The sequence below is a fragment of the Corvus cornix genome, chromosome 9, assembly GCF_000738735.6.
Source record: "Corvus cornix cornix isolate S_Up_H32 chromosome 9, ASM73873v5, whole genome shotgun sequence".
In the NCBI taxonomy this organism is placed as follows: Eukaryota; Metazoa; Chordata; class Aves; order Passeriformes; family Corvidae; genus Corvus; species Corvus cornix.
Window position 1 is genome coordinate 5,058,070 of NC_046339.1, and position 20,935 is coordinate 5,079,004.

General features: G+C 41.2%; 2 protein-coding genes across 2 annotated transcripts in view; one reads left to right on the plus strand and one right to left on the minus strand.

Annotated features, from left to right (window-relative positions):
• SPATA16 (spermatogenesis associated 16) overlaps window positions 1-4,317 on the minus strand; it is a 65,075-nt gene extending 60,758 nt beyond the window's left edge. The window contains 2 exon segments of the mRNA XM_039557043.1: window positions 1,700-1,829; window positions 4,171-4,317. Coding sequence (XP_039412977.1) covers window positions 1,700-1,829; window positions 4,171-4,317 — 277 coding nt within the window.
• Window positions 1-20,935, plus strand: part of NLGN1 (neuroligin 1) — a 484,704-nt gene that overhangs the window by 29,333 nt on the left and 434,436 nt on the right. The gene's annotated exons all lie outside the window — the stretch shown is intronic.

Sequence of the window (20,935 nt, forward strand, 5' to 3'; positions counted from 1 at the left end):
AGACACTGGCCTTTAAAGATCCTTACAGCTACAAAGGGGGTTTTGCATCATGTATTGTGGAAAAAGTCAAGCCCTCATCTGCACAGTAAATGTTAGCAGCCAGGTTAATTGTGAGCATATAGGGCATCTTTCAAGGTTTATAAGACAGCTGAGCTCTTGGAGACATTGTTTGCACAATGCTCTAATGCTGCCTCTTTGAAAGCAGCCTTTGGCTGCAAAGTGCTACTATTTAACAGGTCTAACATTGCTAAAATTGAGACACTGATGCCATTATTAAATTTCATTCTGCACACAAGCAAACAGTTTATCATAGTCTGTTCCCAGCAATTGTAATCCAATTTTTGTTATCTTACATTGTTTAAAAAAGAGGCAGAGGGAGAGAAAGATACTGTACATCAGTCTGATAAAAATGTTTAAATAACTGGTACTTTTTTGTGATTATGCTGGTTTTACAGCAGCATTATGGAAACACGACAGGGTAACTAAAATCTGATTATGTCTAAGTCCTTGCCCATTATGTGATTATTAAGAACCATGACTTCTACTGGCACATTATGAATTACATGGTCATAATACAAGGGATTTCCAATATAATTAACTGAGATTAGCAGCACTGGAGAAATCTGGGAATAATGATACAACTTTGAACAATCAGTTTTACTGTAAATGCTGCTGGCTCTGGCTTCCAGGAAACAGGAGGCTGGTGGCTGGAGCAGTGACCCACCTGCTGGGCTTTCCTACACCTCCTTTCTCTTCCCTCCCCTCTGAGAAATTAATTGCAACCTTGCCAGAGTGTTAGGTACTCACTCTTTAACTCTTTTCTTATATTGTACTGATAAAACTCAAGGCTGGATAAGAGATTTTGAATAAAGCCAAAGGTCTGTAGATCCCTCCTTTAGGGGGCTCAGCCTGAAACTGGAAAGGGCTCTGCTTTTGAAAGCTCAGAAGTAATGACTTGTCAAAGAGCAGGACTGCTTGAGACAGCTCAGGTTTGAGTACTGAAAGGCAGAAAGTCATGAAAACCACAGATTAGTTTCAAAGATCATAGCCAAAGTCAAATTATTTCTTTAGTATCTCAGGCAACCAAGAAACCTTTTCCCACAAAACCCAGCTTTTGGATTCCTGGCTGCTGGAGACAAAGGCATCTGAATCCAAAGGGGGCTGCTCACTGTAGGAAGGAAAAGGATTTAGATCCAGTGGCCATTTTCTGGCTCTAGAGGAAAAAGGGAAACAGAGGGAATGATGGAAATACTGTAGAGAAAAAAAGAGGCTAAACTGGACTTTTGTTTAACCAAAAGATTAAACACTTGATGCTCTAGTGTGTGGATAGCTGGGGCAGAGTGGGAACTCCCCTGATTATTGAGCTATCATTTGGCCCTGATAGAGCTGGGATTAAAAAATGGAGCATTTTTTTTTCACTTTGTGTCTTTTTGATTTCCCCTATACATAAATACAGTAGAAGCCTTAGAGAAAATAAAAAAATCACCCGAGATTTTTCAGTTCAGTCCAGTGCCCCCCTCCTTCTACTATTTATGAATAGCTCTTAATTTTCGGATTTCACATAAAATTGCATCTCAGGATTTTCATTCAACCCTACTCATCCCAGGACTGTGCTCCTTGTCGACATTGATTTTGTTGCACCCAGTGAGCACAGGGAGTGCTTTGCATCTCCTCTGCTGTGGTGATTGTGCTGCTTTACCCCTGTGCCTCCAGTGCTGGGGGGAACCCGGCCACTGCTGCTGCTGCTGCTGCCGCTGCTGCCTGGAGCAACTGCTGCCTTCCTGAAGGGTCCTGTGGAGCTGCTCGTCAATGTGGTGCAAAGTGCTGTCCTTAGGAGTTTTTTTGGAATGTTGACATGCTGTTGGTGTGATACCAACCCTCACAAACTCGGCAAACCCAAGGGAAATGTCCACCTCATCAGTGTAGACAAACTATGTTTCTATTCCCATCAGTTTTGACACAGAAATATGAAGTGGAGGTCTTGGGAATATCCACTTGCCAGTCTAATGGTGTTTCCTCTTTGTTCTAGCTTGTTTTCATTGCTTTCTGATTTCTGTTCGGGGTTTGCTCTGTCTGCACCATTTCTTTTGTTGTCTTTCTTTCTGTTTCCCTGCCTCCTTCCATGACTGAAAGAAAAATAGCGAGAGGTGAGGGGATAATTGTATGATTTAAGGTAATTTCAGCAGACTTTTTTCAGCAGTGTGCTGAGCAATCACAACTCCTACTGAGTTCAGTGGGCATGGAAAACCACTGGCCCTTCCCAGATAGTGCTCTGTGCTTGTCAGAATAGAGCTCAAAGGAATCATATTTATAGCAAGCTATTTTGAATGGCAGCAGTAAAGCAGCTGGAGAAGGCTAATGTACTTGCATCTGGCAGCAATTTTACCTGTTTGTAAGACATTCAATCCCCTTTTTAAAACAAACCATAGCATAGCCTAAAGATTGGAAGCCGCATTTTCCAGTTCTGGCTTCAGCACTGGGCAATTTAGGAAATGATGATTTATCTTCACTCTGCAGCGGAGCAGAGAGACTCCAGCCAGCCCCAGCCCCAGCTGAGGGGATGAGCCCTGATGATCTCAGTGCCATGTCATGCCAACAGAACTGTCACACGTGGGCCCTGTGCTGGAGCTCCAGGTGGACCTGCAGGATGAGGCTCCAGCCTGTTCTGGAGGGGAGGCACTGGGCTTTCACAGCCTCCTGGGTGGGCTGCTCACTGAGGGTCCGATAGAAGCCTAGAAAATGAGTCTGCATCAGATAGAAGTTTGCAGGAATTTTCCTCTGAGCAGCCACGTAGTACTGAGGAGCCTTTGAGGAGAATTAGTGGTCTCTTCTCCTTGCCAGAAAGGCAAAGCTGCTGACCAAGAATTCTTTGGTCACTTGCAGATATTTCTCTGATGGACCAGAGACATGAACTTTGCTGTTTCAAGAGGATTTACACTGTTCCTATTGTATTCATAGTTATTCAAGCTGATTTCATGACTTTGGGTTGTGGAAGCACATTATATCAGGCAGCCTCACTTTAACCATTATTTCAATGAAAAAAACCCAAACCCGTGTCCAGGGAAAAGCTTTTAGAAAATCATTATCTTTGTCAGTTAACTATTTCCCCAAGACTTTTGTTAAAATGTCTGGTTTTTCTTTTGGAAGTGTTTACTGTAAAATGCTTCTAATGAATCACTAGGCAGGGGAATATATATAGACAATTTCGTGCTATAGTCAGAAGGAAACTACTCTAAATGTGTGAGCTCTCAGGAATGACTTTCCTGGTCAGTGATAAGTAAACTCAGCTTTCTGCAAATCTGAGGGTTAATCTTTGCTACGAGATGTATGAACCTGGCACCACCAGCTACTACAGCCAAGTGTTTTGTTGGGTCTATCACTAAGGAAATCATGTCTCTCCAAATGGAGAGGCTTACATGGAAAGAAAATATGCATGCAAACTGAAAATAACATAATTTGTCTTCTAAAATCTTCTGGTTTTGTCTGTTGATTTCCCAATCTATCTAAGAAAACCTTCTTGGGGAGAGTGGCCTGCCTACTAGATAATGTAAACTTACTTATGTGCATAATTTTATGAACCCTATTACTTATGCTTTTTGTTCTGTATCAAGTTTGAGTCTGCTTTCAACACCTTCTCCTATTATCTCACATCAGATTAGAGAAGAACCTGCTGATAAATCACACTGGCATTTTAGCTGGCACCTAGTTGTTAAATTCTTTGCCAGTTCTTTGATGAGCCCTTTTTTCTTCAGAATTTAAACTTTGATTTTAACCAAAAAAGCTTCTGGCCTTGCAGATGTGAAGTAAAAACCTTTCTAAATACCAAAGGCTGCAGTGCTTTCTTCCTGAATCTACATACAGCAAGGCAGAACCTTTCAGCATTGATTGGAGTGGAGTGACAGGAGAGAGGAATTTCTTTCAGTAGTTCCCAGAGGGGATTAAGCTGCTTTGAAACTGGACCATTACATTGCTGTTTCCAGCTCTTTGGGATGTGAATTCTGTGGGACTGTGCTGAGGAAAAAGGTCTGTTTTACCAATCTCAGTGAAAGCTGTCAGTAGACAACACAAGTTGCTGTTTGTGAGGGTCACACTTGCCTGTCATGGCAGAGTCTGTGCAGGAAGAAGAAAATTGAAGGAGGGATTCCCCAGTGCTGGGCTGCTGGATCATACCCTGGCATGATTGGAGGTCTGGGGAGACTGAATGATAGCTGGGAAGCCAAAAGGGGACTTGAGTAAGTTTCTTACTCTGAAACACATTCCATACTCTGAAACACGTTCCTTACCCCAACCATGTGGCAGCAGTCCAAGCAGCCCCATGATCCGAGTTGGAATGCACCCCATAAAATGCTCTGCTAGAACTCAGAGACAAATCAGGCACTAGATCTGGAGAGAGCATTAGTTCTCCCTGCCCTCACCCTGATCAGAACTGGCAGAGATTGCTGTTGCTGCTGTTTTGGTTTGTTTTCCCTTCCCCTGCAGCACAAGAGGAAGCTGCCTTGTTCGGGGTGGCCTGGCTGGACCTCCTCTGCTGCCCCAGAAGTTCCAATCTCTAGGGGCCTATCTGTATTTTGTGCTCTCTGCTGTGAATGTTCAATGCTGCATGGCTTCTTGAGGATAACATCACAGCATTTTTCATCCAGAGCTTGATTGTGTCTGCAACACACATGCATTTTGTGCAAAGACACCCCATCCGTCTGTCTCACCCTACAGCTGTGTTAGCCTGATACCCCAGCATGGCTAATTCACCCTGCTGGAAGACATGTGACAGCTTCCACGTTGTTGTACTGCTTAGCCAAGGATGGGACTTTTCCAGAAAGTTATAGAGCTGAAGTCTTTCATCTATAACAGTCTCTTTCTCCCAGAAGTCTGTTTGAAATCACAGGGCAGTCATCTGCTACAGCCCATTTCAGAGCAACTGTTGGAATGGGCAAAACTGCGTCTGAAACTGTGGAGCAAGTGCAGGGAAATTACACCACTGGTGCTCATGTTATCCCACTCCTTCAATGTCCTCTAGTACAGAGAAATATAGTGCTCTAACAAAACACATCCAAAGCCCCACAACAGACAGGTCATTAGCTGCCCTCCTCTGTAATAATTTCACTTATATTGAATTCCAGATATCCTGATCCATCTCTAAAGGTGAGGATGGTCCAGTTTTATCACTTAAAAATGAAGGAAGATTTATCTGTACGAGATTTACAGACAGACTTTCTGAATGAGCGTGTGCTCCGACAACAGCTATGCTGACATCTGAACTGGAGATTTTGCCAGTCCATCTTTCAGCAGGATGACTTTTTAAGCACTTCCTTTACTGCTGAATACCACAAAGGCTCAGGCAATCTATTGATGATGAAGGTCAGCACCTCCTTAGCAGCCCATAAAGTGAGTCTCTCACAATCAGGTTTCAGACTCTTTAAGATTCTAGCCATTTCTTTAGGCAATGAAGCAACCTAGTTCTTTTATCTTGCTATTTTTATTGTTTGAAAGCCTGAGTCACATCTGATCTTTTTTATTTTTAGTTTTCTTTTTGGGGCAAAAAAGAAATCCAACCCTTAATGTATCTTTTTTTTTGTTCGGTACTCTCGTTTCTTTGTGATAGACATAAGTAATGGCTCATTCAGTGCAAATTCAGGACTCCTTACATTTTTCTTGCTGTGATAAGGGCACACTTGCCATTATTGCAGCTGCATTGTCCACATTGCTGCAGTAAAGGTTTTGTCAGCACTTCCACTCTAAACACTGTTTTTACTCAATGTATTTAACCTGTTTATAAAAAAAACCCCAATAAATTTGACTCCGGGCTGAAATCTGGCAAGGTTAATCGTGGTCTTTTCATAGTAGTTTGCAGGGATTTAACCATATTATCCTAATTGCTATTTGAGGCTGGAACTCCTGTATTAATTGTTTATGTGGTGCTGAGTAGGAAAAACACTAAACTCATTAGGCTATAAACATAAGAGAAATATTAAACTGTATTAATAATTACTGTTCACAGCTATCAGTTCACTAGGCACCCATGCAAAGACAATGAGCTTAGGGTCAGGGTTAATCTTAGGCTTAATATTCAGATTAAGACAATTCCAAATCCTTCTGTTGCTCACAATAGCATGGTAACTAAAGTTGAAGTTAAGTGTGATAGAACCAGAATGCAAGAAACAAATCCTGGTCTTTAAGGATAACATCAAAATTAAGTGGGAAATACGACTAAAATAATGGAAAGAGGTTTTCTGATCATACCAGGTGTGTTATCAATGTGCCTTCTTGCAGAAGGGAAAGGGCAGCATGGAGATCAGGTAGTGTGACCAGAAATAAGGGGTACTCCCACGAAATACTTGGGCATTGTTTGGGCAAAGAAGGAAAATAGATAAATCCCTCTTCCTGCCGATTTCAGATCATCTTGAATAGTAACAGGATTTCTCTCCCTGAATCTTTCCCCTTTTCCCTGTCTATGTTTTATCTGGCTTATCATTCCTTGAAGGAAGGATACAGCCAGCCATGGTCCTGCAGGGCTGCCCCAAGTGATTAAAGAGTGCTTCTTCCAGCTGGTCAATATTTCCCTTCTCTTCTACTGCTGCAGCTCCTGGTGCATTTCTGTGCTAATTAAACAGCTCAGGGTAAAGAGATTCACTAAAGTACCTGGGATCTGAGTTAGCCCACTTCATTTGAAGAAGGCTGGAAATAGAGACCATGAGCTAGCAGCACCCAGGATGTCAGCCATGGGAGAGGGGAGAAAGGGAAAACCAGGAAAGCTCTGCTCCTTCTGTCTCCTGCAACAAAAAACTATCCCCTGTATTTCTTTGGTTTGCTGGCTTAGACAAGGCTGCCTGTTTGGGCACATGGCTGCCCAATCTATAACCAGCATTAAGACAATTTTTTTTAAGCTTTAAGGAAGTCGAAACCAGGACAGGCAGCATCTTTAAAAGTTATAGTACTCACTCAAATGGGTGAGCCAATCTCACAAAATGGCTAAATAAAGCTCTTAATATTGTCACTTTCCTTGGGGCCTCTTCCCTGCCATGTATTCTTTAAAGTGTTACTTTAAAACTTAACTTCTGATGTGATGCTCCGTAATATAAACTGCCAACAATTTAACACAAAATTAGGCACCTCAATTAACTATTTACTGCTGTAGAGATGCACAAAGATCTTATTAACCAGTTGTTTGGATAAAATTAGAGATGTAAAAGGACAGTAGGCTTACAACTACAATTATAATTCAAACCCAAGAGGAACCAATCTCCCCAGGAGCACGTCTCAGGACAGTGAGGCAAAGCAAACACAAAAAATAACATTAGCGATCACAAGCTGGAAGAAGGAAAAGGAAGATTCAGTGTGTAGCGAGGGCTCAGGATACATATCTGGTAACAAGTGTGACTAGGGAAAAATAAAGAGAGAGAAATTGAAGATGTTTTCTGCATAAGATTTTTAGGCACTGTGTAATTGTCTTCCTTACAATTCCTCCTAGGGATACGCTTCCTCTAAAAGTGTGGGAGAAAAATACCAAGAGACAAGAGAGACAGCAGGGAGAGCATTCCAGCTCTGTGTAGTGATGTCATCCCATTAACACAAACCCCGCATTGTCAGTTAGGGAAAAAAGGTCAGCGCTGTGTCTGACGGGATGTGAAGCCCGGCCAACCCTCCTCGACTGGATTCAGAGGGAGCAGAGCAGTTCAGTTTCATGGCTAAAGGAGAGGAAAGAGGGAGAGAAAGACGGAAATTTTAAAATGGTAAAGGTTTTTACCATTTCAGGCTCCTGAAATGTGGAGTTGTGAGAACAAGGAATTCCTCTGTGTGAGGAATAAGGATGTGTGTGTGTGCCTAAGGTATAAACAGAGCAGTGGTCTTAGGGTAATCCCTAAATGAAAAGGAATTCAAAGATTGGTCCTACCAGTGAGACAGTGTGCTGAAAAAGCTCGAGATTTTTCTATATTATTTTTTTTGGTACTGCAATATTTCCTAATTCTGTTGGGAAGACAAGAAAGCAATTTTTGAAGAGATTACAAAGCAAACGTCCAAGTGTCCTACTTGCTCTCGTTCTGAAGGAGATGAAGAACTATTGATTTTTTGAAAGATTGCTTTGAAATGGTGGGAGCTGAGTACTTGTAAAGAACGAGTGCAGAGGGGCAAAGTTTGGTTTAGGAGGGTTGCTGCAGACTGTGCTGTGGGCTTGATTAGGTCTGCCCACATGCTATTAAGAAGTCTGAGTCTCAGAACTGTTCTGGGCAGCCCTGCCTCCGGGATGAGGCAGGAATTCAATGTAAGCTCATGGTGCAGAGAGGGCTCTGTTTCACTTCACAAAATAATCGCATCCTTATGGGAGCCAGCCCTAGGGAAGCCCAAACCTAAAGGAGATGTTCTCCGACCTGTAGTGGCTTCCAACCCCTTGTGCAGTGCACAAAACACATCAGCTGCCAGATCCGTGGCAAAGAAGGAGCCTTACACCTTGCAAGGCCTGCACTTGGCTCACACACAGCCAAAGAGATTGGCTGGATACAGATCCTTTTCCTGCTCCAGCTCTCCCTGGCAAACAGGTCACCCTGATCCATCCCAACCCCAGTGGCTGCTCAGCACCCCAGGATGGGTGTCCCCTTACTGTCCCCTTAGCTTTGCTCACTAACTCTCATTAATTGAGAGGAGATGTGTGAGGTTAGAGCTACCATTTTAGCTGTTTCTGTTCACCAAATGCAAACCTCCACCACTAAATTTTGGGAGGTTTTGTACGGTAAAAAGTTAGCTGCAACACCCACCCCATCAGAACAAAGGCAACTTTGGAGGAGGTACTTCCTTCTGATTACACTTTGGATGATACTAGGGTGTACAGAAACTTGAGAAATAAATAAAAATACAAATAAAATCAAAATATTTACAAGGGCATGTAGAGACAAGATAAGGGGGAATGACTTCAGACTGAAAGAGAGTAGGTTTAGATTAGATATCAGGAAAAAAAGTCTGTGCAGTGAGGGTTGTGAGGCACTGGAACAGGTTTCTCAGAGAAGTTGTGGCTGTCCCATCCCTGGAAGTGTTCATGGCCAGGCTGGATGGAGCTCTGAGCAACCAGGTCTAGTGGAAGTTGTCCCTGCTCATCCCAGATGAGGTTTAAGGTCCCTTCCAACCCAGGCCATTCCACGATTCTGTGATGAATCAGTGCTAGAGCTTCAGTCAATAACTTTACTGGAAAGTAAGAAATCTAGAATCTAGTCTCTTCCTTTGTGTGCCTAATTCTTTTCTCTGGTAATAACAAAACCCACAACAACTCCCCAGATCAAAGCCAATCAAAAGAAGTGACAGGGAGAAAAGGGAGGCATGAGAGTGGGAAGAAGAAGAGCAAGCCAGCAAGTAGAAACTGAAGGAAGGTTTAAGAAGGCCATCCTATCAAGATGCAAAGTGAATTTTAGTGGGAGGAGGGTCTGTCTTCCTTCTGAATGCCTTTCATATTGCTCCACTTCTCTGAAGGAGGAATCTCCCTGGATAGACGTCATTAACCAGCATTTCTTTGTCTCATCTTTTATTGTTGTGGCTCTTTTTTCTTTGGTGCTGTTGTTCTTTACGACTGTTCTATCTCATTTCCAATGTAAGAGCAATAAACAGAAGAAAAGGTGTGAGAACCAGCAGAGTGCAAAGCAGGGAGAGGGAAAAAGGGAGCAGAGAGTGGGTGCTGGCAGGTCCCTACTGTTCTTGTCTTAATAAGTGTGCTCATGCAGCATGGAGAATGCAGCCAGAGAATGAGAAATGAGAAATCTCATGGAGCTAGTCCAGATCCTCCCGTGGTACAAATTATCACTGATTGTCCCAAAGATTTTAGCAAGTCCAAAAAAGATGGCAACTGATGAACTTTTTGTCTACAAACAAGTTGCTATGATCAGAAATTTATCTTTGCCAAGAGGACCACGCAAAAAATACACTTTTATCCCTCAGCAAACAAAAATAAGTTCTTCTTTACCAAGTTAGCTACTGAATTTCTACAACTCAGCAGCACAATTTGTCTTGAAGCTTCTACTCAGATGACCCTTAAAAGCAGTAGTGAAATTCTTCTGCTTGGGTTATGGAGGCTAATAAAGAGTCTGAGAACTGGTGGGAGGGCACTGAAGCGTTCATGCATACAAAATCCCATGCACATCTATAACCTGGGAAATCTCTGGTGCCATGGAAAGAAATGCAGAACTACTGGTACTTTATTCTCTTGAATCCTTTTTCCCATCTCCTGTATCTCTGCAGTGAGCAACGGTTAAACAGGATGTTTATTAAAAACCCCAAACAAAACAAAGTGGAGATGTTTGTTTCCAAAAAAACAAGGCTTTTTAGTTACCTTCAACATGTTGTCTTAACAATTACTGCTCCCTGAAGGTAGAGGCTCACCTGAAACCCAGAGCTGGCTTTATTGAGTGCGTTACATATAGACCAATGAAATCTGTAGGGTCCAAAGGAGGGAGAAACTTTTCTGGTGGCAATAAAATCTGTTGCAATAGCCAAAGCATCATCATCAGGGGCTAATCTGGCTTGGAGCCTGCTTGATTAAAAATGAGAGACAATAATTTTCTTATGGTTCCATAATTCAATTGAATAACTTGGTTTGTTATCTAATACTACTTTGTCATACAGAATGATCTGTATGTTGAAAGCCCTGTTCAGGCATAAACTAATTAATTTTCATGGCAGGACCAGTCCTGTGAAGTGCTGTGCTTCCACAACGTAAGAGAAATTGAGGAAGTGCAATAACTCACAGGGTGAGGCTGAATTTCGCATTAGATATGTAATTAAATCTGATGAGTCCCACCGGGGTGCAGAGATGGTAAGCAGAGATATTAAATGAGTTAGCCAGGGCTGTGCATCCGTCCCTCTTTGGCTCCTGACTCAGAGCACAGTGGTGGCAGCTACCACTGACCCATCCTCTAGGCTCTTCTTCTTCATTCCACCACATCTGCCTTCTATTAACAGCACAGCTAACGGGGCTTGCAGCTAAGAGTCAGCATTTCTGCAGTAATGTTGAAGAGAATCAGGAAAATTCAGGGGTCAGAATGTAGGATAAAGCATTTGGACAGTTCATCTGTGTATCTCTTTACTTCACTAGCAGCTTTAGCAGATAGTCAAGTTGTGCTTATTCCATTTCTCACAGTGTGAAATAATGAACTTTAAACATTCTTAGACAGAAAAAGCCTATGAGGAAGGAAAAAGAGAAAGGTGGAAAGATAAAAGACTTACATGACACCAGGTGAAGCACATGCCAGTAATTTGGGGATTATATTAATTAAAGATATATTTTAATACTTTCCAAAGTCATCATTACAAACCTAGAAAATGTAGAGTTAGGGTTTCTGGAGGTTTTTTTAACCTGTGTATTACGACTATGCATTTCACCCTAATTGCTTTGTAATTTGACATGCAAGGGTTTAATGTGGCAGCTGAGGCAAATCCAGTAACCACTGGGAGCTAAAGCACAGAAAAGAGCTCCTGACAGGCAGAGCTTCAATTCAGCAACTCTGTACAGGCAATAGAGCTGTAACATAAAAGTTAGCAGGAAAGAAAAGGTGCTGAAAAAGGCCTGGCTAAAATAGCTCAGATTAATATTCAAGGCAGTTCTTTTACTTTGACAGCTTTTAGTTTCTTAGTATGGCTTTTGCTTTTAATTTCTTCTTTTAGCTTGGTGTCTTCATTTCCCAGTGTAATCCCTGTGAATGTTCATTACCTCTGCTGTATATTTTTTGTCAATATGGATTATAACCTTGAAGTGCTGCAGGAACAGTAGGGAAGTTTTTCTTCCCTTGATAAGCACAAAGACACGTGGCACAAGTTCTATGGGTACAAATTTCTCATTCAGGATGTATGATCTGGTCTTTGCCATGGCTTTATGCAATGACACAAATCTGTAAGAGCAGTGACAGCCGAGGGGAATCCAGTGATGGTTGTGAGACACTGACAGAAAAAAAAAAACAAAACCAAAAGAAAATCAGATCCAAAAGTTGATTCTAACATGTTTTTGTTCATTTTATTAAATGTGTGGTTGGTTCTTGCTTTTATTTCCTAAAAATTACACCGGGACTGGAGCCAGTGCTGTCACAGACTAATGCTGATTGTGTAGCCCATGCTTTTGTAACCTTTAAGTTACACTACTCTAATGTTTTATTTTATGACCTTCCTGAGAAAATTCTGCAAAGCTCCAATGGATGCAAGGTACTGCAACCTGAATACTAACTTGTACTAAGGTGACCGAACATCTTCCATCAGTTGAAAGAGAAATGCATCTGTTCCTTTGATCCAGCTGATTTTGCCAGGAGAAACTTGCAGTGTTTGCTGTGGCTACACCCGGGGTGCAAACTCTGTCTTATGAACTTTGCCATGAGTAGAGATTTTCCAAGGTGTTCTCTTAGCTCTGAAATTTAGAATTAAATGGGAGCAGGGGTTTACAATTGTTGTTGTGTCCTGAGTACAGGTCACTTTTGGCCAGTAACTGAATCTACTGAATTATCAGGCATTAGTACATTAATATTTGGGAGGTGAATGACGGTTCTTTGCTTCTTTGGGTCATCTGCTACTGCAAATCTCCCTGGGAACTTTTCTGAAGGCCTTACAAGGAGGCTATGATAAACTGAGTGATGTGATTTCTTCCTGTTGGGTTTAAGTTATGTGTAAAGCTTGGTTTCAAAATTATTCAATATTGTTTTTAGCTAATATCAACCTGTCCATGAAAGAACCAACAAGAACCAAAGCGTCAGTTATCCTCCACAAACCTGAGAGTAAGGAAATGGGGTGAGGATGGTGTCAAATCCCTTTGGGATTGCCAAAATCTGTGTTTTCCCCCAGGACCCAGTGTTTTTGCTGCTGCAATGCATTCCTGTCACCCTCTGTCTGCATGAATAAACAAGCAGAAGGGGGGATGCTGGATATGCACCCTGCTCCAAACTTGCCTGCTGGCCACACAAAGACAAACATTTTGAGGTGCCAGCCTGTTGGTTCATCAGCTCCTACCCAAAGGCATAAATGCCTTTTTAAATACCAGAAGCAGGAAGATGCTCTTATACATCAGCAGACCTGTGAAGTATCTTTCCTCCTTTTTGATGCTCTTGTTTTCTTGACAGTTACTGTCTTAATGCTGACCAACCCTGAAGTGTTCAAAACACAAACCAAAAATAACCAGCATTTTCTGCTGTCAGAGTAATTCTGGTTTGCAGAAGACAGTAAATTCCAGGGTTTTCATTTGTGAGGCAAAGTAAAGCCATTAAGGCTTTAACCCTCAGCTGTTCCCAGCAAGGCCATTCCACCATTTCAGAGGATGCTGGAAAAAAGCTAATAAATAAGTAAGAGAAAAACAAACCCACAGCAGAAATTTAAAGGCAGGGACTTTGATCAGAGCCTGCTTTGCATCCTGGCTTCTGTGAGTTCTTGCTGCAGCTGCAAGAGCAGCTGCATTATTTTCAACATCAATCTGAGCAATGCCATGTAATAGCCTCGTTACGGAGCTAACAGAATCCTAAAGTCTTCAGACTTTTTATAAAATTTACATTCAGAAATACCATATTTAAGCTATTTTTCAATGTTTGAATTTAAATGGGCACAATTAGAGTTGATTTTTGTTTTGTTCCTCAACTGGTAGTTACTCCATTGAGCAAGCATTGCTCGAGGTCACAGCCCTACAAATGCACAAATGCAGCATCTGAATTCCATAGGAGTGAGGAGACTCATGGAGTTGCATAACATTAAACATGCAAACAAGGAGCTACAGAGAGAGAGAGTGCTTGTATTTGTGAGGAAGAAATGTGGAATTCAGCAAAACATTTTGCACTGAATTTTCCCTGTATTCTTTCAAAACAGCAATGATATGCAGAATTTTCTCATTTTTGGCCTCACCCTTCAAATGGTTGTTAAGAGCCCTAATGACTCTGTTAGAGCAAAGATAAACTAATACAGAACTCTTCAAAGGATGCACTTTTACATGTGTCCAGAGATTGCCCATTACATATTGTCAGTGGTCACATTTGAATACTATTACCACAGGATTTCTCTATTTCCAAAATAATTCTGCAAGCTTAGGTATGGATATTCTGGCAGTACTACCACTTTGCACAGACAAAATTAGCGACCTTTTAAGTCCTAGGCAACATAAAGGGACTAATAAAAAACTTAATTTGTTGATTGGAATGTAACACATGACAATATAATAACTCCTGAAAACAGTACAAGTACCAAGGTATGGTCACCCTGAAGCACAAACAGGCCTCCTCTCCTTTAGCAGGCTGCTTGCAACTCATCTTCCAATTTGATGCAATTTGATGACAATCTCAACGATATTTTAAAATAATTTCTCTAGTCCTCATGTCTGCAGGAAAAAGCTCGGAAATATAACTTATGGATCAAGTAAAGGCTCAGGAAATAAAAGGAAAGAAGTCAAAGGAATGTATTTATATATATAAAAAGAAACAAACCAATGCACCATTTTTATCTAGTTAGATGTTCCTGGTTGACTGAGGATGTTTAATGTTTCAGGTTAGAACTACTGAATGACAGAGGGAGCTTTTTACTGGTTGAGTACTCTAGTAAGAGTAACTTCCTTTTTTATTTTCATTCTAATTATAGTTTACATGCACCTTTCTGGTAAGTGTGAGCAGACCATATGATTTCTGTGCCTCATGGAGCTAATCAGACTTCCCTTCTTTTCAGTGCTGCATGGATCAACTTACTAATATTTGTGAAACACAAAGGAATTAGAATGATGAACGCCCTATAAATAAAAAAATGCATCTCCATTCATTAGCCAGGAAAGCTCTGTTTTGTTTCAAGAATTGATTTCTGAAAATGCTTTACCATGTATTTTATCAGCAAACAAGATGACATTAAGTGGCAATATGTTAAAATTAGTTGCCTTTCATTCTTTTAACTTTACTGGAAAAAAGTTACATTTTCTTTTCAGATTGTATTTCCCCAAGTATAAAACAGATGCATTTGGATAAATAGATTTGAAACATATTATTAAATTAAATGAAGAAGAGGAAACATAATAAAATAAAATCCAAGTATCTGAAAAAAAAATTTCTTTTCACAGGCCTGGAGTAGAAATCTAATGTTCCTTTTCTACTTTATCCTGGTATCAAGATGACAGGTATTCTATCATCTTTCAAAGTACCATCTGAGATGCCTCTTGTGATCTGAACAAGAATGGGTGTCCATTCACAAGAACCAATTTCAAAATCCAGTTAAATGTATTAAATCTATTTCTACATGGAGCACATTGTTTGTGCTTAGTACATTTATTACCATTATTACAATGAAATTAAATAGTGCCATCTGAGATCAAGTTCCTACTATAGTTCTCCATATTCATTGTACCAGACGTTTTTAAGTGGACCAAGCAGAGGAAAGAAGTCTCCTTTGAGGTGAAATGGGGATACAGAAATCAGGCACAGAGAAATGAACCCCTTCAGGGACAGACAGCAGAGCCATGGCACAGCAGCTTCTCCCTTCCAGGGTTCCTGCAGTTGCCTTCCCTAAATCCTGTCTAGAATCGATCCCAAGCCAGCTCAGCACAGTTGTAGTCACCTCAGGGGGTCTCCAGGGATGTCCCCACTGGGGAAGCATTTGGGAAGTGAAACTCTGACTCAGTCCAAGCCCTTGGGCATCCTGAAAAGACGCAAGAAGGAGCACACTGAGATTGCATGGCTGTCCCTGGGGCAGCCAGTCCTAAAGCCTGCCCCAGCCCAAGCATTCCAGCTGGGCTGTTCCTCACCTCCTTGGGAATACTTTCAGCCCAATATTTGGAAAAGAGGTAAAAAAGAACCTGCTGGAAGGTGTCTTATTTTATATAATAGCAGAAGGGAATATCCGGACAGCCCTTCTTGTACCACTTGTGTTTCAAACCACTCAGTGTAAGCACTTCCCACTCTGGAGCACTGGAGAAGGTATATCCATGCTCATGAGGACCTGATCTCCCCTCATGGATGTGGCTAAAAGAAAATAAATTCTAAAATATCTTTAGAAAAGTGTTTTAAGTAAAGTCCTTATTCATTTGCCAGGAGACTAAATTGCTGAACACACGTAAATCAGAGCAACTTAATAACCTTAATTTATAAAGAAATTCTGCAAATGAATTTAAAAAATGCAGTATATTATGAAGTCCCTGTTGCTTCTAACCCAGACAAATAAACCTTGTAACTGCAGGCCACAAAACAGAGCCGATGGAGGAAAACACACTGGAGTTATGTTCGCAACTTAGAACACTGCAAGGGCTCAACAAGCATTTCAGAATAGAGTGGGAAATGGCATCAACCTCCCAGACAGCACTCCCATCCTGGTGCCAAACATTCCTCTTAGGCACTGAGGACTAAAGAATCCCACAACCAGAAGGAGACAAATGAATAAGAAACACAAAACGAAATCGGCACAATTAATCAAGCAACTAAGACACAAAACCTTGAAACAGAACAAATGAGCCATATTGCTAAAAATGTTGTTTTGCAGATAAGTGAATAAATTTACTTCCAAGGCAAGCTTTTTTTTTTTTTTTCCCCCAGTAGCTTTAGCCCTATTGCTTCCACTGCACATTTGCTTCCCCAGGTACAGCTTAGATATGGCATCTCATTTCCCTGCTGTAGCTATACAGCTGAGGTGAGAGCTGGAGGGATGAATCATTGCATCCTGTCCACGCTTGCTGATCTTCTGGCTCTAAATGCAGAGCAAAACACTGTGGGGAAAAAGACAGCAGGGCTAAAATAATAGAAGGGGGAAAGAAGTATAATGGAAATGCCTCAGGACCCAGTAAAGAGGGGAGAAACACTCGAGACCTGAGGAGGAAATAGATAAATAAGAGGAGATGATAGAGTGTGAAATGTGTAGTTGGATGATGAGTAGAGCTAATGAAACTGAGTTTCCTGGGCCTGTGTAGCTGGGCTCTCTGGTGTCTAATAGTGTGAGCTCTGATCAAACCTTTCCCTGGAGTTGGAGTATTCCAAGTGTCTCTCTCTTGTGTGATTTCCCAGTGTCTATTTAGAGGGTTGTTCATGGAGCTATAATTTGGAGATAGGATCCAGGGACATGCAGAAAAAGAATAATTAAGCCTTAAAAAAAAAAAAAAAGAAGAAAATGTTGTTGTCACAGTGAAATGGGACTGGAAGGAAGATGCAAAATAGAAACAAAATTGGTATAAAAAAGGAGAAGGGCATTCACCTAGATCTTCAAGGCTGTGCTTTGAAACCTAGATGACTAATGGGAGAGGGAAAAAACCTCAGGGTGGAGACATTGGAGAGTGGTTGAGAAAAGGGCTGAAGCTGATCCCTGTTGCCAGATGAGATTCCTGTCTGGAGATGGTTGACATGTAAAGAGATTGCTTTTGTGTGATGGAAAGAAACAAGGGATTTTGAGCAGGAAGATAGATGAATCGAGGAAACCCACTGCTGTCTCTGGAAACTGCTGAGGCTGGGCTGTAAATTGGGCTGAGGTGAAACAAATGAGAAGCTCCTCCCTTGTTAGTCCCCACTCTCTTAACCATAAAGGCAATAGGGAGGAGATGAAGGTTTCCTCTGGGATGGCCAGGAGCCCTTTGCTCCCCCATGTCCACACCCCTCATCCCTGGCCACCATGCCCTCACCTCTGTGGTCAGCCCCCCGTGTGGGATGGGACTCTGTGCCCCAAAATAAAGATGGCAAATCCCCTGTAAATGAGTCTTCCCAAGGTAAGTAGAAAATTCACCCTACCCAACTCCCAACATTTATAGTGGGCATTGGCTCTACAAAGGGTAACAAATGTGAAATCATTATAAACTTGGTTGAGGTTACTACTGTAAACCTGCTGGCTGGCAATTCATCAGTTTTTAAAAAAACATTTTAACTGTATGCTTATCAGTATAATGGAAATGTGAAACAAAAAGAGGAAGGAGAATTACAAAAGGTGAAGTCATCAGCAGGTTTATTGTAGGCACTGTCAGGTTTCTCATGTCCCCTGCTTTAAGTTAAAAAAAGAAAATAGAAAGTACTAGTGCAGATGGATTGCTCATAACATGTATTCAAAGTTGCTAGTCCAAACAGCATAATTTTTAAGTCTAAGCATTCCCTATACAGCAATGTTAGAGCTGAATGCTTTTTATGGATGCGCTTAGTTCGTAGAGTTGTGTGATTATGCACGTGGGATCTGATTCACAGGATTTCTTCTTTCTTCCTTGATTAGGAAGGTAAGAACAAGCCTAAAAAGGTTTGTGCTGTTTAAAAATACTCATGAAATGTAAAACTTCAGGTTTAGAAAAGCCACAGAAAGAGAAAAAAAATGGAGTTTCTGGATCTTTTGAAATTTCCACTGCGCAAAGAGTTGTAGTGTTTAAGGCTCATAAAATAGATTAAGAATCTGGTGACATACAAGAGTGGGTTTTTTCTCTGCTCTCTATTTGGCTGTATATCAATAGATCTTCTAGGCAGAAGAAAAGTCTTGCTGACTACATCAAAGATTCCTCACTAGGAATAGACCTTAAAAAATAAAAAGTAGGCCTACTTGAAAAATGTTCTCCAGGTAATTTTAGCAGAGATTTTGCTTCGTCCCTAAAAATTTGTGGCCCTGCAACAAATCTATTTTTTTTTTCTGAAAAACAAGCAGGAAAAGAAAGTAGTTGTGTTTGATTAAAATTTGAGTTGTCTGAGAAACAGGCTGTAGTTGTCTAAGACACAGCCCAAGCAGGAAGCACAAATTAAATAAAAGGGCACCAAGTGTCGAAACCACACCTCTCAAGAGACATCGAAAGGAAATTCTCAAATCAAAATGTTTTGCTTTTCAACTCCAAGATGCCACATCTTAGATACCTCAATTTCTAAAAAATTCCAGGTGGCCAAAGGTATGCAGGGGAGGGCTTTGGAGAGAGGCTGGGAGAAACAGCGAGGCGTTGACTTCCAGCATGGACAGCCTTTGGATGGGAACACTCACAGCCCTTGGTGAGGTGACTCCTTCATGTCCCTCTGAGAGCAGGAGAGAAAATAAGCATTGGCATCACATGCTCTTGCAGATCTTTTCTAGTCAAAAGCTGGGCTGCCACATTATTTACTGAAATTATGTCTTTTATAGCTCTGGGATGACTACACGGCTCCTCCTCCTTGGAAGAGACGCAGCACAACATCCATGTGTTCAAAAGCCAGTGTGTGTATGGTCAGTGTTCACCTGGGGAGGCTCTGGGAATAAATAGTAAAGGACAACAGGAAAAGGCAGTGATTTGGGAACTGGAGAAAAGATGGACTGGACAGGGAAGGGCACAAATGTTTCCTACCCATCTGTTTGCTCTCATAACACAGAGTTTCCCATCGCTGACTGGCTTCACTTTCCCTAGGTGACTTCATGCAGGCACTTGTTACAGATCATACACAAACAGCAGCTTGTGTTTGGGCTAGAAACCATCTGAAAAGCTCCTGTTAAACCCTTAAGGAGCCAGTTTCCTCTGGTAGCTGTGTCCTTCATAAAGCAAAAGCATTATTGGTAGATTTGCATGTTCCCATATCCAATAACTCTGAGTAAGTGGCATATTTAGAGCATCTATCATAGCATTAAGCACAGGTTTCTGCCATGCTGTAGTGATGGAGAACATTTCGTGACACCCTGGAATTGAATTCCCCTGTTCTGAACATACCCCCTGGCTTTGGATACCCTCATGCTTACTTCCTGGAAAACACATTAATTTTGGAGGTCTATTTGTTTTAATGCCTTCAACTGCCTACGTCATTCCTGGGAAAGGATTGAGCTGCGCTATGCTGGCACATTAGTGTAAAAATCAGGACAATGCAGGACCTAGTTGAAAGCAAGGAGTGTCACTAACACTTGGGTCAGTGCTGAGGAAGGAAGAGCCTGAGGGAAAACAACAGCTTTGTTCTCTGCAACATTAAAAAAAAAAAAAAAGATAAAAAAGACAACAGAAAGTTGAAGGAATTTAGTCCTTAAAGCAACCAGGATCTTGCTCCTCTGCTGCCTGCAATTTTGAAACAAATTACTTTTAATATTACCCAGACATTCATGTTTTAGATTAGGTACTCTTCATGCTCCAAAACTGCTTTTCATAAATGTTTTAATGCGTCCAGGCCCAATCCCACTGAGGTCAATTTGAAGATTCCAAATAAATCCTTCCTTCTCCTCCTTGCATTAGTATGCAGCCTGTAAGAGGGCTGACACAGGTCTGTGCTTTCATCTTAAAATAATCCAGAAGAAAATTTTCCTGTGGGAAGAAACTATACAATTTGTGGGTGGTACTTACAGGGATGTTACCCAGGTAAAAACACTTTAATTTAGAGCCCAATTTTCAGGCATGCTGAACACAATTCTACCTGAAGTTAAATATAGACTTGGGTGGTCAATATTTTGGGAAAACCAGAGCCATAATTTTTAACACATCTCATTTTGTCTCAGGCCTGTATTGTCCAGAATTAGGTTTAAAGTGGTTTGGAAGTGCAATTTTAATGTCTTCTTTCTGTAAATGTTGCAACAACATAAAGTGGTATATTATGATAAGGTATGTTCTGTATTATTTATTTCTTAACTTCATGCCTGTGAGTATCTGACTTTCATTAAAGTCATTTTTAAGCAGACCCCAAACCTTAAATAACTACAAGCACCTTTCTTCCCAGTAAGAATACAATAGGTCTTTGGTCTGATATGCTATAAAATAATAGAGGATGAGCTGTAAAATACTTTGGGAAATATTGATTTTATTTTTTTTTTGTTTGTTCATGTTCTGGGTGGTGAATTGGATAAATACTACAATGGCTTGGTTCAAAATTCTGTTGTACCTCTGAACTTGGAGTATGATCCAGGGCAAGTGTTTACTGAATAAGGCCCTAAGCTTTTGTGCTGTACCTTTGGGCTCCGAGCCCCAAAGGTAATCATAACTACTTTGAGAATACTCCTTTAATGCTCTTTAAATGCAATTTTTAGAAGTACTTTTTAGCATGCTCTAACTGTAGAGGCTCACATTTTTCCAGGATGTTTT